Raw genomic sequence first — 21,462 nt, 5'->3', positions numbered from 1 at the left:
CTCCTAACTAGCCTTCCTCCCAATGGTCTCTCTCCCCCCGACCTCCCCTAATCCATCATCATTTATGGCAAGCATGATTCTTCCACAGCCTTCACGCTAAATCTTAATTCCTGGTCCTGGAATGTGGATCTAAGCCAAGTTACCTCCCCAGTCTGTCTCCCACCATGCAGTCCCTGCACCCAGTCCTGCAGGCACACACAAGCAGGTTCTTTAATATCAGCCCAGCTTTGCCCATGCCATTCCCCCTCCCTGGAACACCCTCCTCTCCCACCCCCGCCTTTCCCATCTGATGAAACCACACTCTTCCCTCAAGGCTCAAACTCCACATCCACAGTGAGCCTTCTCTCCTTGACCGCAGAGTTAACTGTTCCTCTCTGCCCTATCATGGCCCTGAGCTCACTTCCCCTCCCTTAAAAACAGGGGCTGATCCTGCAATTCCATTACTGGGCATCTACCCAAAGGAAAAAAAGACATTCTATACAAAAGACATCTGCACTAGAATAGCAGCACAATTCACAATTGCAAAGATGTGGAAACAACCCAAGCGCCCATCAAAACATGAGTGGATTAATAAAATGTGGTATATGTATATCATGGAATTCTACTCAGCCACAAAAAACAATGGTGATCTAGCACCTCTTGTATTGCCCTGGATAGAGCTGGAACCCACTCTACTAAGTGAAGTATCATGAGAATGGAAAAACAAGCACCACGTGTACTCACCATTAGTATTAACCGAACAACACTTTAGTGCACATATAGTAGTAACATTTATTGGACGTCAGGCAGGAGGTGTGGGAGGAGGGGATGGGTATATACACACCTAATGGGTGTGGTACATACCGTCTGGAGGAAATGGACACGCTTGAAGTTTTGACTCGGATGGGGCAAAGGCAATATATGTAAACTAAATATTTGTACCCCTATAATATGCTGAAATAATAATCATAATAAAAAAAACCACATGAGCCATGTCTTAGTCATCTCTGTGTTCCTGTTGCTGTGCACAGGGCCTGGCACACAGTAGGTGCTTAATGTTGTGTGAGCGAATACATCAATATAGAGAAACTAGAGCATGAGTTGAGTCAGGAACAAATTCTCACCATTTCCCAGGGCTGACTGCAATCTAACCATGTGTCCCACTGTGCCTGGGGGTGTGGGGAGCTTGACCGTGCAGGAGAGCAAGGAGGATCCTGGGAAATGAGAACCTTTCCACTACTGCCCCTCCCCCAGCCTTGAACAGAGCTTGGAGCTGGGGCCTGGGCTGCCTGTTGAGGAGGGAAGTGTCGATGAGAACAGACCTGAGAGGATGCACGCGGTGGCTCTGCTGAGGGGTGGGCATGTGTGTCATAGCCACAGTGGCCGCTGGCCTGTGGACTGTCAGGTTAGCTGTGACTTCTTCATGATGCTCTTGTGTCCCTTCCCTTTCAGCACACAATGGAAAGCCCACGCCCTTGAGCACCTAGGTGCAAATGACCACTTGTGCCCTTTAAGAGCTGGGTGGTCTTGGGCAATTTTGTCACCTGTTAAATGGGGATAATAACAATACCTCTGTATGAAGTCTTGTAAGACTGACTGAGACAGTGCCTGGCACATAAGAGGTGCCGAGTATTAGCTGCTCTGGACAGCCCCTGTATCTTCTGGGCTGGGGCAGAGGCTTCTGGAGAGAAGAGGGCAGCAGTCAGACCCTGAGGGAGAGGAGGTGTGGGTTGGGGCAGGGCAGGGCTGAGCCCTTGCTAGGCATGCCTGCTGCCTCTGCAGAGGACAAGGAAAGGTGTTGTGCTGGCATGAGGGCGCGTAGGGCGAGGTGGGGGGAGGGGAGGCAAAGAAAGTGGGGCAACGGGGCCAGGGCCAGAGGGGGCTCTGACTTCCACCCTGAGCAGGACACAGACAGGGGAATCCCGGGCAGCTCCAGTCTCCAAGCTCTGTAATCCCACATAGAAAAGGCCTGCGCTGGGGGAGGCCCTGGATCTAGCCTGCCCTCTATGTGGAACTTCCAGAAAAACCCCTGCAACTAGGACCTGGAGGCCCCAGCCTGAGGCAATGGCCAGGCTTAAGGGAAAGAACCCAGGCTCAGAATCCCTGCTCCACACATTGACTGGTAAGTCACCCAACCTCTCTGAGCCTCAGTTCCTGCTCCTGTGGAATGGGGTAATAACACTTAGCAAAGGGTCTGGCCCACAGGAGAAGCCTGATAAATACTGGCTGCTTTCCCCAGCTCACGGTTCCCTGGGGGCTCCCGTCTTCTTGTTGCAGACATGCAGGCAAACAGGCAAGGGTCCTCCTCACTCCAGAGCCCTGAGGGGCAGTCGGTATAAGGGTCTGGCAAAGTGACCGCAAACCCGATGCCTGGACCTTCCCAGTCAGGCTGTGTTGAGAGATTCTCCCCAACAAGATGGAGAGATAGAGGTCCCTCTGCCCCCAAACACAGCACAGTCCCTGATGGAATTAAGGCTCAAGAGACTGACTGAGGTCATTGGAACCCCGAGAGGTTCACCTGCCAGCCCACAGCCTCACTGAGGAGGAAAATTTGCCATCTGTTGGAGGTACCACTCAGGGATGTTTTGGCAAACAGGAAGGGGGGGTGCACGCTGGTATTCTCCTGCTAGCTCTGCAGTCCTGCTTATGAAACGCCTGACATCTCAGATGATAATTTCCCCCTAGAAGTGACAGATAGGAAAAGCCTGTCCTTCTGCTGAACTGGCTGCAGCTTCTATTCCCAAATGAGTGCCACAAACCCCGACCAGACGCCCCTTTCCCTTGGCCACTGGAGGGCTCAGAGCCAGGTATGGACTGCCATAGTTATCCTCTGCCCAGTTTCTGAACACTGTTTAACATCCTCTTCATTGCCCAGCTCTTTGTTTCTGTTTTTTAAAAGGTTCTACTTTATAAGCATCTTTTATCAACTAGTTTCAAGTGCTTTTTGGAAGCAGGTGGATATAAATAATAGATTAACGATTGACTTGGCCTGGGGTTCTGACTCTTTAATTAAATCACTATCTTTAATTAAGACAGTGATCTTTGCCCAGAAACCAACATTTGTCTAGGAATATCTCTGGATCCTCAAAATACCCACTGACTGTGTCAGCCTGCTGGGACCAAAGCAGAACCAATGCTGGTGCTGCAATGGCCACCCTGTGAGGCAGTGCAGCCGAGTAAGCACGGGATGTGGAGTCAAAGAGAGCTGAGTTCAAATTGTGGCCCTGCCACTTATTAGCTGTGTGAATGCAGGCAAATAGTGTAACCCTCCTCTGTAAAATGAGAATGGATAACAGTACTTACTTTGCTATCTATGTAAAGATTAAATAAAATAATGCATGCAAAGCTTTAGCAAAGAACCCGGTGCAGAGTAAGGGTGGACTAAATACCGATGATGATGATGATGAGACTAACAAGTAGCTGCATTTACTAAGCACTCACTGAACACCCAGTGGGCCCTGCAGTCAATGTGTGATGCACCCTCCACCGAGAAGGATGGTTGAAAGGAAGGTTCCCTAGTAACTGAGCCCCGAGGATGCATTTACCTGTTCCAGAAGACAGCCCCTGAGACCTTCTGCATCTCCCCCAGTGCAGCTAGGAGGAGTGAGGACTTGCCACAGCCCACCTGCCCCACGATCATGGTCAGCTGGCCTGCAGGGAGAGAGGGTGGCAGGTGGGAGTGGGGCCAGGGGCGTCTGAACAACTATCACTCAGAAAGACAGACAGAGAATTACACCCAACTCTGAGGTTCCTGATTCCTTTCCTCCTACCTAGACTCCCTAAGAAGTCCTCTCCCTCTTTGAGCCTTTCCTTCTCAGAATCAACATCCTCCTCTGGCTGCCCAGGTCCTGCCTCCACTCTGATTTCCTGCCCTCCACCTTTCCTAAGCGCTCGCTTCTCTCTCTCAGTGCTCAGCTCCTGTAATCCCAACAAACACCACCCTGGGCCCAACCCCAACCCACCTCCGTACTGTGCTCACTGTGCCTGCCACGGGCCTGCCAGAAGGTCCTCCTGCTTCACAACCCCAGGGACCTTGCTTATTCTCAGAAACCCCACCCCTTCCACGCTTGCTTGACTACTCACATCTGATCTCTGAGTCGCTCAGACAGTCTGCAAGGGATGGTTGGACATCAAGGCCTGTCCTGTCTACTGCATTCTCATCCAGCACACAGTTGTCTCGAGGACATAGCCCACCCCGTCTAGGGTTCATACCCCTGGGCCCCACCAAGAGCAAGCAGAGAGCAGGTGCTCAGTCATGCGCATTTGTCTTTTCTCCATGTCATTCAGTGGGACAGGGGAGGGGTGTGCTGGAGGTGAGTGGCCATACCTCGGGGGACACGGATGGTGATGTTGGACAGTGTGGGGATCCCATCGGGGGTCCACGTGAAGTAGCCTCCGATGATCTTCATTGCCCGTGCCCCACCGCCAGAAGAGAACAGAAAGGCAGCTGGTTCTCAGTGTGAATGGTCTCTGGCCTCCCCTCCCCCATGAAAGCCAAAAGACACTAATTCCAGCCCCTGGATCACTTCCAGGGCAGAGGAGAGGGGGACTGGCCTTCTCATGCTGGCCCCTGCCTGAGGTACCCTCTTGAGAGGAAGGCTGGAGTCTCTCCTCTTGGTTATCCCTGATTTCAGGACTCCCACAGACCTGCCTGCAGGCAGGCAGGTGGCCTCTGTGCAGAGGACCCAGCACCCAGGTCTCGAGCATTGCAGGTGCTGAGCTCCCCCGGGAGACGGTGGTAGGAGGCGAGGCGTGGGGGTGCAGGGTCTAGGGCTCACCTGGACGCAGCAGTTGTCAGCATCCCCGTCCGCACTGGGGGCCAGCCTCTGCAGCGGGCCCATGAGGCAGTCCTCCCGGGCTGGGCGCTTGCGGTTCACAACCTTGAGGGGCTGGGGATGGTGAGGAGGTGAGGACCCACGTGGCTGGAGCTGTGTAGGGAAGGGAGCCCCTCTTCTCGGGAGAAAGGGTGGAGGCATGGCGCAGCAGGGCACGAGCTTCAGGAGTTAGACGGGAATGCTGGGAGCGGCAAGGGGAGGCCGGGCACTCACCACCGCCTGGTACTTGCTGGCCGGGCCCTGGGGTGCCGGCTCACGGGGAGCGCACTGCTCCTCGCGGATCTCTGCACTGGACAGGAACTCGCTCAGCTTCTGTACGCTGCAGAGGAAGCACAGAGACACCCCTCACCCCTGCCAGGGGCAGAGGAGGGGGGAAGGAGAGTGCAGCCTGAGAGAGAAGCTCTGAGAAGGTTCCCCGTCCTGAGGTGTGGCCCCATGAAGCCCACACTGGATGTCCCCGGGGGGCAGGTGATTGGTGTTACCGGGGTTAGTTAGGGTTGACCAGTCAGCAGGAGTGGGTTGGGCTATGGAATAGAAGTGGGATTGGTTAGTTTAATGTTAAAGTTGGTTAGTCTGGGTTAGGCTGAAGGATGGTTTGTGTTAAGCTTTATTAATTACTGTTAGAGTTGAGGTTGGTCAGTGTTAAGGTTAGTTAGGATGAGGACTGGTTATTAACAATAGCTAATATACTGTGAGCACGTACTATATGCCAGATGCTGTGTTAGCTGCTTCGTAAGCATTATATAATTGAATCCCCATAATAACCTGCTGCAGGCGTCATTACTCAGGGAGGAGAAGGCTATTCCTCCCCCCAATTTCCCTGTGGACTGGAGGAGGCCCTGGAAGCTTCTCTCCTTCAGTTCATTTTCTCCCACCCCTGGAGGTGTGGATGTGGTCTGGGAAGCTCGAGCATGGTTTATATTCCCTTCCTCCTCTTTTGCTAAATGTCCAGCAGGCCTGGGGCCAGATGAGCCACTCTGGCCCTTAAGGCAAGGACAGCGTGGGGCTGTCACTCTGCGGGCTCTTCTGCTCTGTGTGCCGCCCCCTCAGAGGCAGGGGCAGACTGCCAGGCCTCCGTCTGCGCCCCCTAAAGGGTGGGTTGGCCCTCATCTCTTGGGGTAAAGCTTCAGGTAGTGTCCTGCTCCCATCTTCAGCCCAGGACCTGAGCTCCCTCATCAAAAAGGAGGTGTCCGTTGCTGGAAACGGGGGATTTATAGTGTTTGAAAATGTGACTGCCTTGGGATCAGCACAACGGATTTCTGGCAGTTGCTGCATCCTTGAATCTGTGGCCTCCACACAGAATCACAGGGCTGGAGTGGGGGTGGCAGGAGGAGGGGTGATCCTTAGTCGTCACAGTGCCACAGCTGATCCTGGAAATGGAGAGCTAATCCCTTTCCAGCCAGCTACTCCCTGGTCAGATACTCCTTTGACCATAATTTTGCTGAGTTATGTGCCTCTTTCACCTTTGAACCCAAGCTAGAGCTTCCTCATGCAAGCTACCCCTCTATGGCTACTTTATTCCCACAGCCACGCCTTCCTGCCAGCTGCCCAGGACTGCCAGGGTCCCTTGAGACAGGGATGTCACCTTCCTCAAGGCTAAAGACACAGAGAACACGTGTTACTGACTGGTCCCTCAGGCAATGGGTAAGGACATAGCCAGCCCTCCCCAGAGGTGTGACAGGTTCTTGCTTTCAAGGAGCTATTTTCAAGGGCCTAGGGGGATCTTCACACCCCAGGTATGGCATTTCCCAGCCAGAGCCTCAGCCTTCTGCCTTCAGACTTTCATTCCCAAGAGGGCCATGCCTTTGGGGAAGTGGCAGTGTCATTTCTGGGGCTCTAGAGCCTGGAAATGGGGGCCTTGCAGAGCCCTGGGCCCACTGGGGCAGGACCTGCAGGCGCTTGGGGGAAGCGGCTTCACCGACAAGGCAGTGGAGGCTCGGGGACTGTGGACAGAACAGGGATGCTCAGCTGACACCTTCTGATATCCAAGGGGCTGTCATGTGGGCGGGGATGGCATTCATTCTGGGTGGCTCTGGAGGGTGGAAATAGGACCAGTGGGTAGAATTTAGGAGAATGCCAAGTTTGGCTCAACATTGCCTTTTTTTTTTTTTTTTTCAAATAAGCCTACACCACGTGGTATTCCCAGGCGGTCTCCCATCCAAGTACTAACCAGGCACGACCCTGCTTAGCTTCCAAGATCAGAAGAGATTGGGCACGTTCAGGGTGGTATGGCCCTAGACCATTGACTTTTTTTATTTTTTTTTTATTTTTTTATTTTTTTAATTTTAATTTTAATTTTGTAATAGAGACAGGGTCTTGCTCTTCCTCAGGTTGGTCTCGAACTCCTAAGCTCAAACGATCCTCTCACCTCGGCCTCCCAGAGTGCTAGGATTACAGGCGTGAGCCACCACGCCCAGCCCCCATTGACTTTTTTTAAAACGGAGTTGTCTTAGAGGTGACAGTGAGTCCCCTCTCCTTGGAGGTATGCAAGCAAGTCCTTTCTTAGGGATGGCGTGCTGGGAAACCACACATGGCCAATGTCCCTCTGACCAACCACGACCAGCTTCAGCGAGGCACATATCAGCAGGGGTGTGTGTGTCCTGGGGTTCCAGTGGTCACTAGAGCAAGCCCTGGGGCCAACACAAGAGCTGCCTGTCCAGCGCTCTCGCCCAGACCCTCCCCTCACCTCACTAGAGCTTTGACTGTAGACCGGAGCACGCTGGACAGCAGGAACAGCGGCGTGACCAGGATGTGGAAGAGGGAGAGGGAGGCAAAGGCCACGGAGGGTGAGAAGTCGGCCTCTTTGAAGAAGCTGGCATGGCCCACGAAGGTCTGTGGACAGAGGCACGAATGAGGCCGGGGTGGCTCAGGGCGTGGGCCCCTCCCACACTGAAAAGCTCAGCTCCGGGAAAGAAACGAGAGGGCTGGCAGGGAAGGGCACCTAAGGGGACCTTTTGGTTAGAGCCATCTCTGTCATCCTCACATTCATCTCAAGGAAATGTCCCGCAAGTGCTAGAGGGCATGGCTGCCCCCTCCGGTCCTGCCCCCTCCTGGCCCGGTTAGGCCAGCACTGCCCCCTCCTCAGACAGCAGCTTCGGTGGCCTTTTCCTAGTCCTCCTCGGAATACCATAAACACGGTCATTCCAAAACCATGGCCTGCCCGGCCACCTGGCCATGCAGCGTCCTCTGTTACCCACGGTTCCCCAACGAGCTCCAGGGCAGGAAGCAGCCCAATAAATCACCTCGAAAGTGAATTCCCAAGTGTGCCTGACAGGCTGTGAACTCGACACAGCTCAGGGACACCGGTCCCCGGGGAAATAAATAGATCTTTTTAAAGAACCGAAGCCATTCTGGAAGCTGGGGATGGGAGGCTGGGCGAGGGGCTGAGGCGTGGGCCCCGCCTCTCTGCAGGAACACGCTGCCTGCGCCCCACTGCGCGCTGCGTCGCTTTGTCAATATGGCCTTACAGATCCACCATCGTGATATTTAATGATGTGGAGAATTGTGTGTGGCAGATCCTTAAATTTTAAAAAGCAGGTTACAAAACTGCATGTGCAGCAAGCACAATCCTATTTTTGTAGAAAACGACATATCATATGCTTGGAAAGAAAAACATTAAAAGCGCTACCAGTGGGACTGTGGGTGACTTTAATCCTCCTTGTGCTTTCCTTTCTGCGTTTCCCATCATTTCCACAATGAACATGTTTCACTTTAATCAGTTAACAAATTCGATAGCTATTTTTAAAAGAAAGTTTAATTTCTCTAAACACTAAACCTCAGGTCCTCCAGGTGGGGAGACAGCCGCCCCTGTCCGTGGGGTAGGGGTGGGACGCGTGTCCTGCTGCTCAGCCTGTCTTCCCAGGTCCCTGTGCAGAAAGGCCAAACCTGGGCAGCCTCTCACTACAGACGTCCTCCCCCTCCGCCCACCCCCAGGAGCTGGACAAAAGATCCACTTACTATGAGGACAGCTGCAATGGGGATGGCTGTGTTCATGAAAACTGCGGAGGAAGCACAAGGGTGAGTTTAGTGGGAGGAATGAGACGGCTACACATGAGGTTGCCCAAGATGGTCCAGAAGCAGCGCAACCAGGGAGGGGAGGGGTCAGCAGCTGGGGTGGGTGGGAGCAGAACTCTAGCCCTATGGCCCTTTCAGCTCCAGATCCTGTTTCCCTTAGGACTCTTGTCCCTGGCCCCTGTCTCTGGAGTTTAAGCCTTTAAGTCACTCCATGTGGACAGGGTGAAGTTAGCCCCATGGGAAAGTGGTGGGAAAAGGATCGGGGAGCTGGCTGCCTGTGGCCAACTGTGGGGTCAGCAGTGTGTGTTTCTGGTGACACCCAGCTGCTACTCCTTCCTCTGCCTTTGGCTCCTGTGTCTCCCCAAGCCAGGCTCTCTATGAAGCTTAGAGGCTTCCTATCTCCCATGGCTCTTGGGAAGGACTTCAAACCCATTCACACTGAGGTATTAGTAAGGCAGGCCAGCTTAAGGCAGGATGTCACTTAGAGTCCACACCCAGGTGGGGCAACTGGTTTGCTGCACCAGAACCTCCCTCCTTATTCTGTTAAAAGTGTGGCCCTCAGATCCTTCATGCAGACTCCAGAGAGCAAAGAAAGCTGGACTTGAAGTCAGAGAAGGATGGAGTCCTGTTACTTAGGCTTGGCATGTTATTGCCTTCCCCGTGCCTGAGTTTTCTCACCTGATGTTTGTAAACTTGTACTTGCTTATCCATATACCCAGCTCTTTCCAAGGTCAGATGTATGATGTAAGTAACAGGGTCTGTGAGTCTTAAGTGCCACCTGAATGTCACCCCTCGAGGGCCACTAGCTTAGCCTGCTCCACAGGTCACCTCTGCTCTGTCCCTGGGTGTGCGAGCCCTGACCCAAGGCCTGAACATCAAGAGAGAGCAGCCTCCCTGGAGTAAGAGGTAATCATCCCAGCTGCCACCTTCCCGTCTCACCCTCCTTCTTTCAAGGATCCTCTCCAGGCCAGCCCAGAGAGGAGTCTGGTTCTGTCATTAGCCTAATTAAAGCAGAAGGACCAGGAGCCAGGAGCCAGAGGCCAAGGGCTCAGCCTGTGCACATGGCCCCTGTCTAATGAATAGTGAAGTCTTTCGACACTCTGACATTTGACTTAGGTGGTCAATGTAGATCCAAGAAGCTGACTGCCCACTTACTCCAGGAATCCTGCACCAGCTGGTACACACAAAGTCTACACTGGAGACATGGCCCCCAACTACACAGAACCCCAGTTAGGTGGAAGGACATCGCCTCTGCACTTAGGGGGCTCCCATTCTGAGGAAGGAGATAGGAATTATGCTCCTAGGAAGCCCCAGATATGATGGAGAGACAGAGAACATGTCAATAGAAAGTTCCCAAGCAGATAGGAAAGACATTGTCCCCATTGTTGGAGAACTCCCAATGTGATAGGGAGTTCCAATGATAGGGGTCCAATGATAGCCATTGGAGAGCTGCCAGGCTCGTGGAGGAGGAAATAGGCTGGAGCCCTTTCCGTATTGCTAATCTCCCTGCCCATAAGGCTTTTCATCAATACCAGCTGCACTTGGTATTGGTATTAACTTGGTATTAACTGCACTTCCTGATGAAGGCTCGATGGTCTCCAGGTACCCACCACGATGCCACAGCCCTCTTGCACAGTTCCTGGCAGGCAGCGGTATAAGCATTATTGGTTTTCCTGCATAAAGGACCCAGATCTGGGACACAGGACATAGTGCAGCCATCACTGGCCAGGGAGACAGGGAGAGAGCAGGACACCCATCAGGTCTGAATGGCCATCACCACCCACATAGTTCTAAACATGAGGCAGCCCTGCCCATCCCTGCTAGGGCCAGTTATTCCAGGGAGCTCCCTCAGGGCAGGGCCATCTGCACAGATAACCAATGAGGAGGAGCTCAAGCTACAGGGGCACCTACCTGTGCCCTCGGTCCCCTACTCCAGGTCAAGACCCCTCTCTCACATCCCAACTAAAGAACAGGCTGCAAATTGGATTGCAAATTGGTACAACTCTCTTGGAAAGCAATCTAGTGCTCTACGGCTAGAGCCACACAGAAACTCAGACCTTCTGATCCCATAATCCGCCTCCTGGGAATTTATCCTGAATAATCATTCAAGAGAGGCACAAAGCCATTGGACAAGATGGTGTTGGGTACGGCACTATCCCTCACAGCAAAATAAAACCACAACCACAGCAACAAACCACCCAAAATGGAACAAATTAGAAACATCCAACAGGAGGGGTTGTTTTAGCAAATGCTGATACATCAACTCTCCAGGAGATTTTGTAGTCAGAAAATATGTGATAATTGACATTTTAGCATGTTTTCCCTGGTCGTGATTTTTTAAAATTTATATATATATTTTTTCTATTTTGTTGTCTTTATTCTAGTAGCTGCCTGGACTCCTTTAAGGAATGAGACAAGCTATAAATAAATTACCAAATGAACATTCCAAAGCCGATGCAGCAACATGGGGCATGCTTCTGATATAATTAATTTTCGTTCAGCCTGGCTGTTGTATGGAGACGCCAAAGAATGAAAATGTGATTTTCTATTTCTCTCACCCTCCTTTGCCTGGGTGCAGGGAATTCTGGGTCTCCTTCAGGGTGGGGAGGGGATGGGGGAGTGGAATCACCCGTGGCTTTAAAGGCCTCTCTGAAGATCATCCCATTGGGTCCTGGGGTGGCGGTGCCTGGGTCTGGGATGTCAGTGCAGGAGACTGGGGGGTCTGGGGGTGCTACGGGGGCTGGCACCTCTCTGAGCATGGCAGGCGGCCCTGTGCCACTGTGCCCGAGCTGGGGCTGGGGCGGGAGGGCCGGAGCTGAGCACCCAGCCTTGTGGGCAGGAGATGGGAATCCTTGCCCCCACTTTCCTCTACTCTGTAAGATTCTAAGTTGGTGGTGGGTGAGAGGGAGGTGAGAAATATGGCCAAGAATAGATTTCTCTCCAACATGGGCACATGACTCACCTTGATTTGATTTGGAAAAAACAAAAACAAAAAAGCAAAGAAAATGAAGAACATGACAATGCTCAAATCTTGAATGCTAGGGAGCAAGGAATACATTAATGTTAAGTGGAACACAAGATTCCAAACCTCCTTGTGTAAGTGTGACACTGCTATGGAAAAGTTTAGTTGTGTGTAGGCAGGCCTGAAAGGCTGCCATCAAAAGTGAAAGCCCTTCTGTATGGTGTAGAGACATGGGTAATTTTTTTTTAATCCCCTCCCAAAATTTCCTTTAAGAGTTATTTATTCAAAGATTATTATTTGAGGGTTTCCCTTTTCCAGGCATCACGCTGGGTTCTAGGGGGTGTAGTAGTGAATGACTGTGTCAGTTTTTCATCTTCTCCTTCTGCTCCAAACAAAACAAAACAACAAATCAACAAACCAAAGCAGGGCTCCGATCACCCACACCCCCTGGCTTTGCCCAAGGAACGCTGTCTGGCCGTGTGGGCGCCAGCCTGGCATTTCAATACCAGGACCTTTTCATTTCCGAAGCATGGACAAATATTTCAGAAGCCAGGGAGGCACAGCCAGCCTTTTGTGCCTCTGGTTAACTTCAGCCCTGGTGCCCGCAGAGTGCCAGGGGAGGGGCGCAGAGGCTCACAGCCTGGGCCTAACCGCAAGGCACACCTGCAGGAGAGGAAATGCATTACTTCCAGGGGCCATTTCCCACTTAGCCCAGCAGGCAGAGTCAACGGAGAAGGAAATCAGGTTACCGGTGTGTCTGTTGCTGGCAGCTGAGGAAGTGCGCGGGAGGACCACAGCCAAACTAATTTTGGCCTCCTTAACTGATGAGGACAGGCTCTGCCTCAGCCACCCTCCCCACCGCACCAGGGTACGCATAAGCAACCCACTGCGGCTGCGCCAACCAGTGGAAGGAAGGGCAGCTATTGAGGAAGCATTTCAGAGACGCTGGAGAAGCAGGGGGACCAGGTCTCCAGGTCACCTTGTCTCCCAAGGCTGGCTGCTCTGAGTCAGGGCCTCCGCCGCCGAGGAGGACGAAGGGAGAGCAAGACTTGCAAAGAAAAGCCAGGACCCGGTTGTCATGGGGCTCCAGCACCACCCTGTCCCCCATCCCCCACTGATGGCTGAGTTGGTTTGGTTGTTTTGGTTCATTTGTTTTGTTTGTTTTGTTTTTCAGGACACAGCATGAGGCCAGTCACATTCATCCAAGGAGGCCCCACCAGACTGTGGTTTCAACACAACAGGGAAGAGGGGGAAGAGGGAAGAGCTTGGAGCACAGAATATCGAAAAACATGCGTCTTCTTTTACTTAAACTTCTTCCGTGGCTCCCCCTGTCTCGGGAGGAAACCCAGGTGCCTGAACGCAGCACACAGGGTCCTGTGTGGGCTGGTCTTGCTACTCTGCCTCCATCAAGTTACTTGAGTCTTGAGCCTTTGTGTCTGGGGCCCCGCCCCCCTCGTCTGGCTAACTCGAGGTCATCCCTTGGGAGTTAGCAAGAGGATTCGCTTCTGACAAGGCTTTCCTGACACCCACTGCTCCTAAGACTAGGTCGGGTACGACTCATAACTCCATGGACGCCCACAATACCCCCTCTGTTTCTGTCACTCATGACACTGTTTTGCGTCTGGCTTTGCCAGTAGACTGTAGGCTCCCTGTGGGCTGGGACTGATCCATGCCCTCCCACTGCATCCCCCAGGCCTCCCACAGCACCTGGCACAAAGGAGGTGCTCAGCAGATATTTGCTAAAGACGTGAATGCAAGAAACAAATGGCCCAGGGCCGGGCTAGTAACACAGAAGAGAAAGAGGGGTATTTGGAACTGACCGTGTGGCACTGGTCACATGCACAGCCACTGTTCATGGGCTGGTCAGTCTCCCACAAGAGACCAGGAGGGCCGGGGCCATGTCTGCCTCCCCTTTAATGTCCAGGCCTTCAGTAGAGCCTGGCGCTGAGAGAGGGCTCTAGAATGGGTGCTGCACAAAGGACAGAATGAACTGGCAGCATATCGGGTGTTTGACCTGTAGGACCTGGGACCACTTCGTCACTTCTGCCAAGCTCATCCTCAGATACCAAGGAAGCACCTAGGGTTACGCTGCTCTGCAAGGAAAGAAGGATGGAACTGACTTATAAAGGGAGTGGCCACGGCATTTGCCTCCAGCCTCCTCCCACTTTGTCCCCTGTGCCCTGAAATCCTACCATCTTGCAAGGTGTAGCCCAACACGGATCTCTGAACTCCCAGCCCACACGGGCCTCCTTCTCTGTGCTCTGCCATTCACTGGCTGAGGACCTTATAGAGTCATTTTGCTTCACTGAGCCTCAGTCCTCTCTGCTGTAAAATGGAACAATAGAGCAACATGCCACCCCCACGTTGTTATGAGGACTAAGCACAGTTGGGCTTGCCAGGCAGGCAGCACAGGGCTGGACACGGTTTTGGGCTCTCTGCCACACTGCTCTGTGTACACTAGCCATGACTTCTCAGCAGAGTATGAACTCCTTGAGAATGGGGAGCACATCTGGTCCCTTGCTTCCTTCCTGGTGCTTAGCACAGGGCGGGCTCACGGGTGGGTGCTCACTCAGCACCCACTGAATAACTTACATCTCTATTTGTCTTCAAGAGGAAATACCAATTCTGGGTTTTGATGTTGGGGACACTGAACCCATTTCCTTTTCAGTCCCCCACACTGCCCTGCACCAGCTCAGGGCTGTGTACATAGAAGCCCTCAGCGACACTCATGGTGAGGCCATCAGATAGCGTGTGAGAGGTAATCTTGCCTGCTGGGCAGTCTGATGGCCTGGCGTGCAGCTGCCAGACTGAAAGCCCAGCAGGCATCACCAGGACAGGCCCATCAGGAAATGTGACTCTGCAGCTCCACTGCAGCGCCCGGACCCCATGACTGGCGCCAGGGGTGAGAACAAGAGATGCCCCATTACCGCATGCCTAATGACCTGTGTCTTGATCCTCGGTAACAGAAGGCAGGAAGTCGGGGAGGAGGTAAATGAAAACACACTGAGAGCATATGCCTGCAGCCAGGAGGTGCCCTCATCCTGCCACCCACCTCTCTACCCCGCCCTGTTGACTAGCACATCCCAAGTAGGGCAAACACACGTAAGCAAACAGCACTTGGCTCTCAAAGCTCTCCCTGAGTCTCTTCCCTTTCCCTTCCCCACTCCCCTCTTCCAGTCTGGGCTCCTCTGTGTGTCTGCTTAGGTCGCTTGGACAAGTGAGGGGCCCTGGGCGGGCTCCCGAGTGGTTCCAAAGCCCCTTATTTTTCCCAGAGTCATCTCAGCTCTTGACAACATGTCCCTAGGTCCTCCTGACACCAGGCCCATCACAAAGCAATGGCTTGTCATTCCTTGTCCCATGGGACAAGGAATGCCTACTACGTAGGCAAGCATGGACACTTAGGCATCTTACTGTGTTGTTTACAGAAGGAAACATAGCCCAGGTCGCAGTTTGGAATGCTGGGAATGAGTATATATCTCCTAGGAGCAGTCAGAGTAGCTGCCACCTGCTCCCAGCTACATGACCCGAGGTTGCCCCCACTCTGCTGCCTGCTACTGTGCCAGGAATCTTGGGGACCCACTGTCCTTGCTGCTTCTCTTCCCTCTCTTCATCTCAGAACGGTGAGCCTGCCCTACCCACCCTGCCGTGTCATTGCCGGGAGAGCAAGTCCCTTAGCCATTGGGAGAAGCCCTCCCCTCCCCCAGCAGCTATTCCCACTGCTGGGAACTGTGACTCTGGGGGCTGGGCACAAGTGTGGGGCTGCTGTTCACGTAACCAGCCCCCAGGGGCAGGCAGGCGGAGCTGACAGAGAGAAGGCTGAAGTGAGCCTGGCACTGGGGACACTGGCTTTTCCGAGCTCCTAGATGTTCCTTTCCAATCTCCCCTGCCTATAGAGTGCTCAGCCTGAGTCAGGGATGAGGATAAAGGAGAGAAACTGGGAACTGGGAGTGTCTTGGTGAAGAGTCCCACAAGCAGTGGCTGCCTGATATGCTCACAGCTCCATTCTAGAAAATCTGATCTTAGCAGACTTCCTGCATAAAGACTACATGGCTTGTGCTATGTATGGTGGATGGCTTAGCCACTAGACTGGATCGGGGTCCCAGCTTGAGGCACAGGACACCATGGTCTGGCTGGACATGACAGGCTGGACACCTGGGGTGATCAGTGCCAGCCCTGTGAGAACCCTCGTCCAGGGTGGTGGCCACCTGGGTCCATTAGACCCTCTCTCTAGGCAGCATGAATGCCAGGACACTCAGATGACCTGAGCAACCATCTCATTCTCCATGAGGCTTGCTATACCATCCTAACTGGGATATTCCCAGCACACCCCCCATTATTGTCCCCCACAGGTGTGTCTCTTCCGGGCACACCAAAAGAATGAATTTTAGCTGGGGGTGGGGAGGGTGGTCAGTAGCCTCTTCTAATTTCCTCTCCTGTCAGATCACACTCTCGGTTGTTTCCCTTCTAAGAAAAAATAGCCTCACAATGGTGCCCCGTGGTGTCCTAAGTGTTCTCCACCCTGCATAGGTCCCCAGCTCTTTGTGGCAAATAGCACAGGCCAGGAGTTACAAGACTTCGGAGGATCTAGTCTGAGCAATGCTGTTAATCTCAGGAGTGGCCTCAGGAACACACTCCCCTCTAAGTCTCAATTTCCTATCTGTTCTCTCAACTTCAGAAGACATTTTTCATTTATTCACCTTGCCACATCCTGTGTAATTCCTACAGATCTGTCTTCTAAGTCACAGATTCTCTCTTCAGCTATGCTAATTCATTTAACCTGTACACTGAGGTGGTCTGGGTTTCCTTTTTGTTTTTTCTCTCTAATGGCTTCCACTTGGCCCTACTTACCATGATGGCTCTTAAACTGGACAGGTCGGGGAACTAGGGTAGGGTCTGTCAGCTCCTAGATATCTTTACACCCCAGTTATGCACTTGGGAAGTACTCACCGTGGGGTGGATCCATGGGTCCACAAGACCAACTGTGACATCAACTTGGGCCAGGGATCCCCTGACTGCCATGACCCCTTATTCTGTCCAGGTGACTACTGTTCTCTGAATTAATTCCAATAACTAAAGTGTTAACTTCTAGAAATTCTTTTGGATCTTTTCCCTTAATACTTTCCTGTATTACCTTGTGGGTTTTACACCTTCTTTTAACTCTTTAGTTTTTTCAAATATACTTATTTTATTATCTCTTTTAGATTATTCTATCATCTCCAGGTATTGAAAGACTAATTCTCCTATTCTTTGGCATCTGCTGACTTTCACTCTGGTGGTTCATTTTCCTCTTGTGGACTTTTATTTCTTATTAGCTCATTGTTCGACAGTTCAACAGTTTGCCATACGAGTCCCATATTCTTTGTAAAGTGGTTTTAATATGTGTGTCTGCTGGAAACTTAGGAGTTTTACAGTTTTAGCCTTTTTATTTCCTTTTGGCTTTGGGTTCCCAAACCACTTGCTTAATATAAATTAGTCCCGGCACCTGTGAGTACCCTAAGTTCTCCTGATCTTTAAGGAGAACTAACCTTTTTCTTTTGCATGGCCCCAGGGGGAGGAAGCTTCCTTACAGCTTCCCCAGGGCAGTGGCGGCTCAGTCTGACTTACCGCAAACTCCTTACACTTAGGAGAATTCCAACCTGTTGTCATTTATTTGCTTAGTGCCCCTGTCAGTAACATATCAGCTCCATGAGGAATGAGTCCTCCTCGCTCTGCCTCACCACTGTGCTCAGGGCGGGCACAGCCCCCGCACACAGCAGGCTCTCAACGCGTGCTTGCTGGGTAAGTGAATGGAGAATACTGGGGGTCCCCTGGGGTGGAGAATCCCAAAGCCTCCCTGTCTGTCACCCCCACCCCCTTCACCCAAGCCCTGACGTCCACTCCTTGTACGCGGGCAGCAGCCCCGAGGCTGGCTGCTTGGGGCAAACTCACTGGAGATGGAGGTGTAGATGGCGAAGGCGCGGAGGCTGGTCATCTCCTTCCTGCGGGTCTCCTCCACCCGCGTGCGGAAGATGTTCTCCCAGGCGTACAGCTTGAGCAGCTTGATGCCGCGCAGCATCTCGTTGGTCTGCTTCAGCCGCTCGTTGGAATACTCCTGCGGGGGCCACTGAGTCAGCGAGGAGAGTCCTCTGCCCCCCCCCATCACCAAGTCAAATCCGCAGCCAGCTCCTGTCCCCACAGGGAGGCTCCCCGCCCTCTCCATTAACCCCCTTTCACAGACAAAGAAGCTGAGGCCTAGACAGGTAAAGTGTCCCACTCAAGGGCAGTGACAGTGTGGGTGTGAGGACAGAGACCCGCTGCCATGCGGGGAGGGGGCGGGTAGACACGGGGAAGGACGGGAACAGGGAGACGTGCACACTGCTGGACACTCACCAGCGTGCTCCGCTGGGCCTGGGAGAGCTTGGTGGCCACGAAGTACTGGACAGGAGCCAGCAGGATGATGACGGCTGCTCCAACTAAGGCACTGACTCCGAGGATGTAGTAGAGGAGAATCACACCCACGATGATCTGTGGAAGAGGATGTGGGCTGGGTTCCCTTTGACCTGGCGGCTGCCCTGCAGGGGCTGTTGGCAAAATCCCTCCTTCCCCCAGAGTGGGACATGCCTTTGTGCCCAGGTCTCCAAATTGTCTTGTGGAGACGGTGCAGGGAAGGAGGTGTGACAAAGCAATTTCAGAAGGATGGGTTAACGCCATCAGCGAGTTTCTGGGCTGGTAACTAATTGCATTTATCTGCAAGGCTGCCCAAAGCGTTCACTCTCTCCAAGTCTACTTTCCGGAGAGAAGTCTCAGAGCTGAGACTGCACGATGAGTGTGACAGCACCTTTTGTTCTGTCTGCTGTCTATCACGGCTGACATTCCATTCTCAATGGAAAAAAGCTACACATGAACAAAGGGGCACAACCGCTGCCCCAGCCAGACAAAACCAGCTGGGGTCTGAGGGTTTGCTCTGCATTCTTATGCTCCTGGTGCCTCTAATGTGTCAATGAATCTAGCACGTATTCTCTGAGAATTAATTCTGTTTCTAGCTTTATGTAGATGACTGTCTACTTCTGAATATTTATGAGAAGTGTAAATTGCTCTTGCCAGTCCCCAAAGCACCAAGGTGACAGTTTCTCAGGTTGCCTTCAAAGGCAGGCACCTCTTAATACAGAGTTTATTCTCAAAGAACAGATGTGCTGGTTTCCTTAGTTGAAAAAAGAATGGGGGAAAAGGCCACCTGGCCTGGCCCTGCAGTCCCTGAGCCCTACACCAGATTGGCATCGAGCTCCCTGCACCTCTTCAAGGCAGAGGAGTAGGTGGGAGGCTCCGAAAGTTCTGCTAATCACAGAAAGCCTCCTGCATTAGCAGGTGTCTTAGAGGCTGGGACGTGGTCCCTCACCACCTGGCTCTCAGTGTTTAAGGGATGGGCAGAGGACCACGCTAGGAGATGAAGACCCCTTCTACCCTGCCTGCCTCCTGCCACCACGCTCCTGGACAGCTGTCCTGGCATTAGCTGTGCTGCATATGGAGACAATCAGGGTGTTCTGTTGCCAGCTTGGGTTCTGCCGGACACCAAGAAAGCTTCCAGGACACCCCAGCATCACTAACATGGCACCTTGTGGGACAGCACCTGTACCCACCGTACCACCAAGGGACTGGCAGTGGCTGGGGCTGGAGCTGGGGATGCAGCTGTTGCTCCAAGGCTCCTCCTTGTGCACCCACCTTATGCTCCCCAGCCTCCTTGGTCCATCTCTCTCTTCTGCAGGGGTCCAAATGGCCCTCATGGGGGGGGGATACCAGAAATTAGGGATTCTGGGTGTGCTAAGCAAATGTGAGAAAGAAAAGGACCATTCTGTCTCTCAGTCACAGGTTAGGAAAGCAGTCTAGTACAGTAGGGAGGACACAGTCCCTGGAGTCTGCGGCCCTGAGTTTGAAGGCAGCCCCAGTACTTAGCTGTGCAATCTTAGGCAAGTTACTTAACCTCTCTGAGTCTCAGCTTCCTCATCTTTAAAAGGGTGATTATAATGCCCACATTGCAGGACTGCTGTGAAAATTAAATGAACCTCTGTGATAAGCACCTACAATAGTGCCTGGCATATTGCTGGAGACCAAGACAAGGTGGCTAACATTCCTTAAAAACAAACAAACAAATAAAAAAGCCTCATGGGAGCCTGTCAGGGGGGAACTGCAGGAAGGAGACGCGGGGCTAAGATGCTCCTACTGGAGCATGCTTGCTTACACTGCCGTTCACTGCATGGCCCGGGGTCAGGTCCCTGCCCCCTCCGGGCCTCTGACACCCATGAGATTAGGAAGCACAGAGGTGTCCACTGTGGCCAGGTTCCTCAACTTGGGGCCCTTGATAAACTTCAGGGGGGGGCATGAAGCTGCTAAAATTATAGACAAAATGTGTGAACAAGTGTTTGTTTTTTTCTAAGAAAGTTTAATTAGATTTTTCAAAAGTAAGTGTACATTAGTGGTCCCATAGGACTGGGGTTGGGGACGAGGAGTGACTACCAATGGGTATGGGCTTCTTTGTAGGGGTGAGGAATATTTCTAAATTGGTGATGATGGTTACACAACTCTGAATATACTAAAACCCATTGAGCTGCACACTTTAAATGAGTGAATTTTCGGCCTGGCACGGTGGCTCACGCCTATAATCCTAGCACTCTGGGAGGCCAAGACAGGAGGATTGCTTGAGGTCTGGAGTTCGAGACCAGCCCGAGCAAGAGCAAGACCCACAAAACACAAAAAACAAAACAAAAATAAATGGGTGAATTTTTAAAAGTATATGTGACCAAAAAAAGATTATGAACCAGGGAAAGCCCTCAGGGCTTACACAGGAATGGGGCTCCTGCGCTAATTTCAATATTACAGAAAGCAGCACGTGCCCTGTGGCTAACCAGGCTGCACACAGAATCCTGAGCAGGTCAAGTTTCTTTGCCATGGGGCTGGGATTGTATCAGTTCCCCATAGTTGAACTCTTGAGCGCTGGTCAAATCTATAAGTGGCAAAGGTATGGTCTTTGGTGAATTAAAAGCAGAAAACCAAATGACACTTCATGATAAATAAGCAAGGGAAAATAATCATTGGAGATCAAAATCCCTCCCCTCCCCACCCCAAGTGTTGTGAAGGCTAAATTACACAAGTAAAAGGGGCTGGGACAGGGCCAAGCACACGCAGGGGTTATTACTTCACACTAGTTGGTACTATTAGCAATGACACATGTGCAGAAAACACTATAAGTACTACTAATGATAGCAATGCAGCAGGTTTGATAGACAAAATCATATGAAATAGGCTTTTCAAGGGGACACAACAGAAAAAGTCTTATCAACTTTTGAGTGCTGTGCACACATTAGCATCATCCCAGGCTGTCTCTCTCTGCCCCAGGCCCTCACAGCCTGAAGTTTTAACTAATGAGAGCAGCATGGTTAGAAATATTCATTTCTCATGGTTTTTAAAAAATTTTTTAGAGATGGGGGTCTCACTATGTTGCCCAGGCTAGACTTGAACTCCCAGGCTCAAGTGATTCTCCCATCTCAGCCTCCTAAGTAGGTGAGACTACAGGGGTGTGCCACAGCACGCAGCTTATAAAGGGTCTTGTGGAAAAGAGGCTGGTAGGTGACTTTATTATTAATAGATGAGCCCTCCAGGCCTTTCTGTAGCTTTTGCAGTCATTGATCTGTCTTGGCA

At 52.2% G+C, this 21,462-nt stretch overlaps 1 protein-coding gene and 1 pseudogene across 5 annotated transcripts in view; both read right to left on the bottom strand.

The window, feature by feature from the left end:
• Nucleotides 1–21,462, bottom strand: part of ABCC8 (ATP binding cassette subfamily C member 8) — a 76,404-nt gene that overhangs the window by 29,567 nt on the left and 25,375 nt on the right. For all 5 annotated transcript variants that reach the window (XM_012780661.3, XM_012780663.3, XM_012780664.3 and 2 more), the window contains exons 9-16: nucleotides 18,160–18,294; nucleotides 17,719–17,881; nucleotides 8,772–8,812; nucleotides 7,501–7,646; nucleotides 5,028–5,133; nucleotides 4,758–4,868; nucleotides 4,307–4,382; nucleotides 3,525–3,630 (exon numbers count right to left, since the gene is read on the bottom strand). In XM_012780661.3, coding sequence (XP_012636115.2) covers nucleotides 3,525–3,630; nucleotides 4,307–4,382; nucleotides 4,758–4,868; nucleotides 5,028–5,133; nucleotides 7,501–7,646; nucleotides 8,772–8,812; nucleotides 17,719–17,881; nucleotides 18,160–18,294 — 884 coding nt within the window. The remainder of the gene's footprint in view (nucleotides 1–3,524; nucleotides 3,631–4,306; nucleotides 4,383–4,757; nucleotides 4,869–5,027; nucleotides 5,134–7,500; nucleotides 7,647–8,771; nucleotides 8,813–17,718; nucleotides 17,882–18,159; nucleotides 18,295–21,462) is intronic.
• Nucleotides 6,936–7,054, bottom strand: LOC142870666 (uncharacterized; annotated as a pseudogene).

This window comes from Microcebus murinus, chromosome 4, assembly GCF_040939455.1.
Source record: "Microcebus murinus isolate Inina chromosome 4, M.murinus_Inina_mat1.0, whole genome shotgun sequence".
In the NCBI taxonomy this organism is placed as follows: domain Eukaryota; kingdom Metazoa; phylum Chordata; class Mammalia; order Primates; family Cheirogaleidae; genus Microcebus; species Microcebus murinus.
The sequence above is the reverse complement of the archived record's forward strand: the minus strand, read 5'-3'. Positions and strand labels throughout refer to the sequence as shown.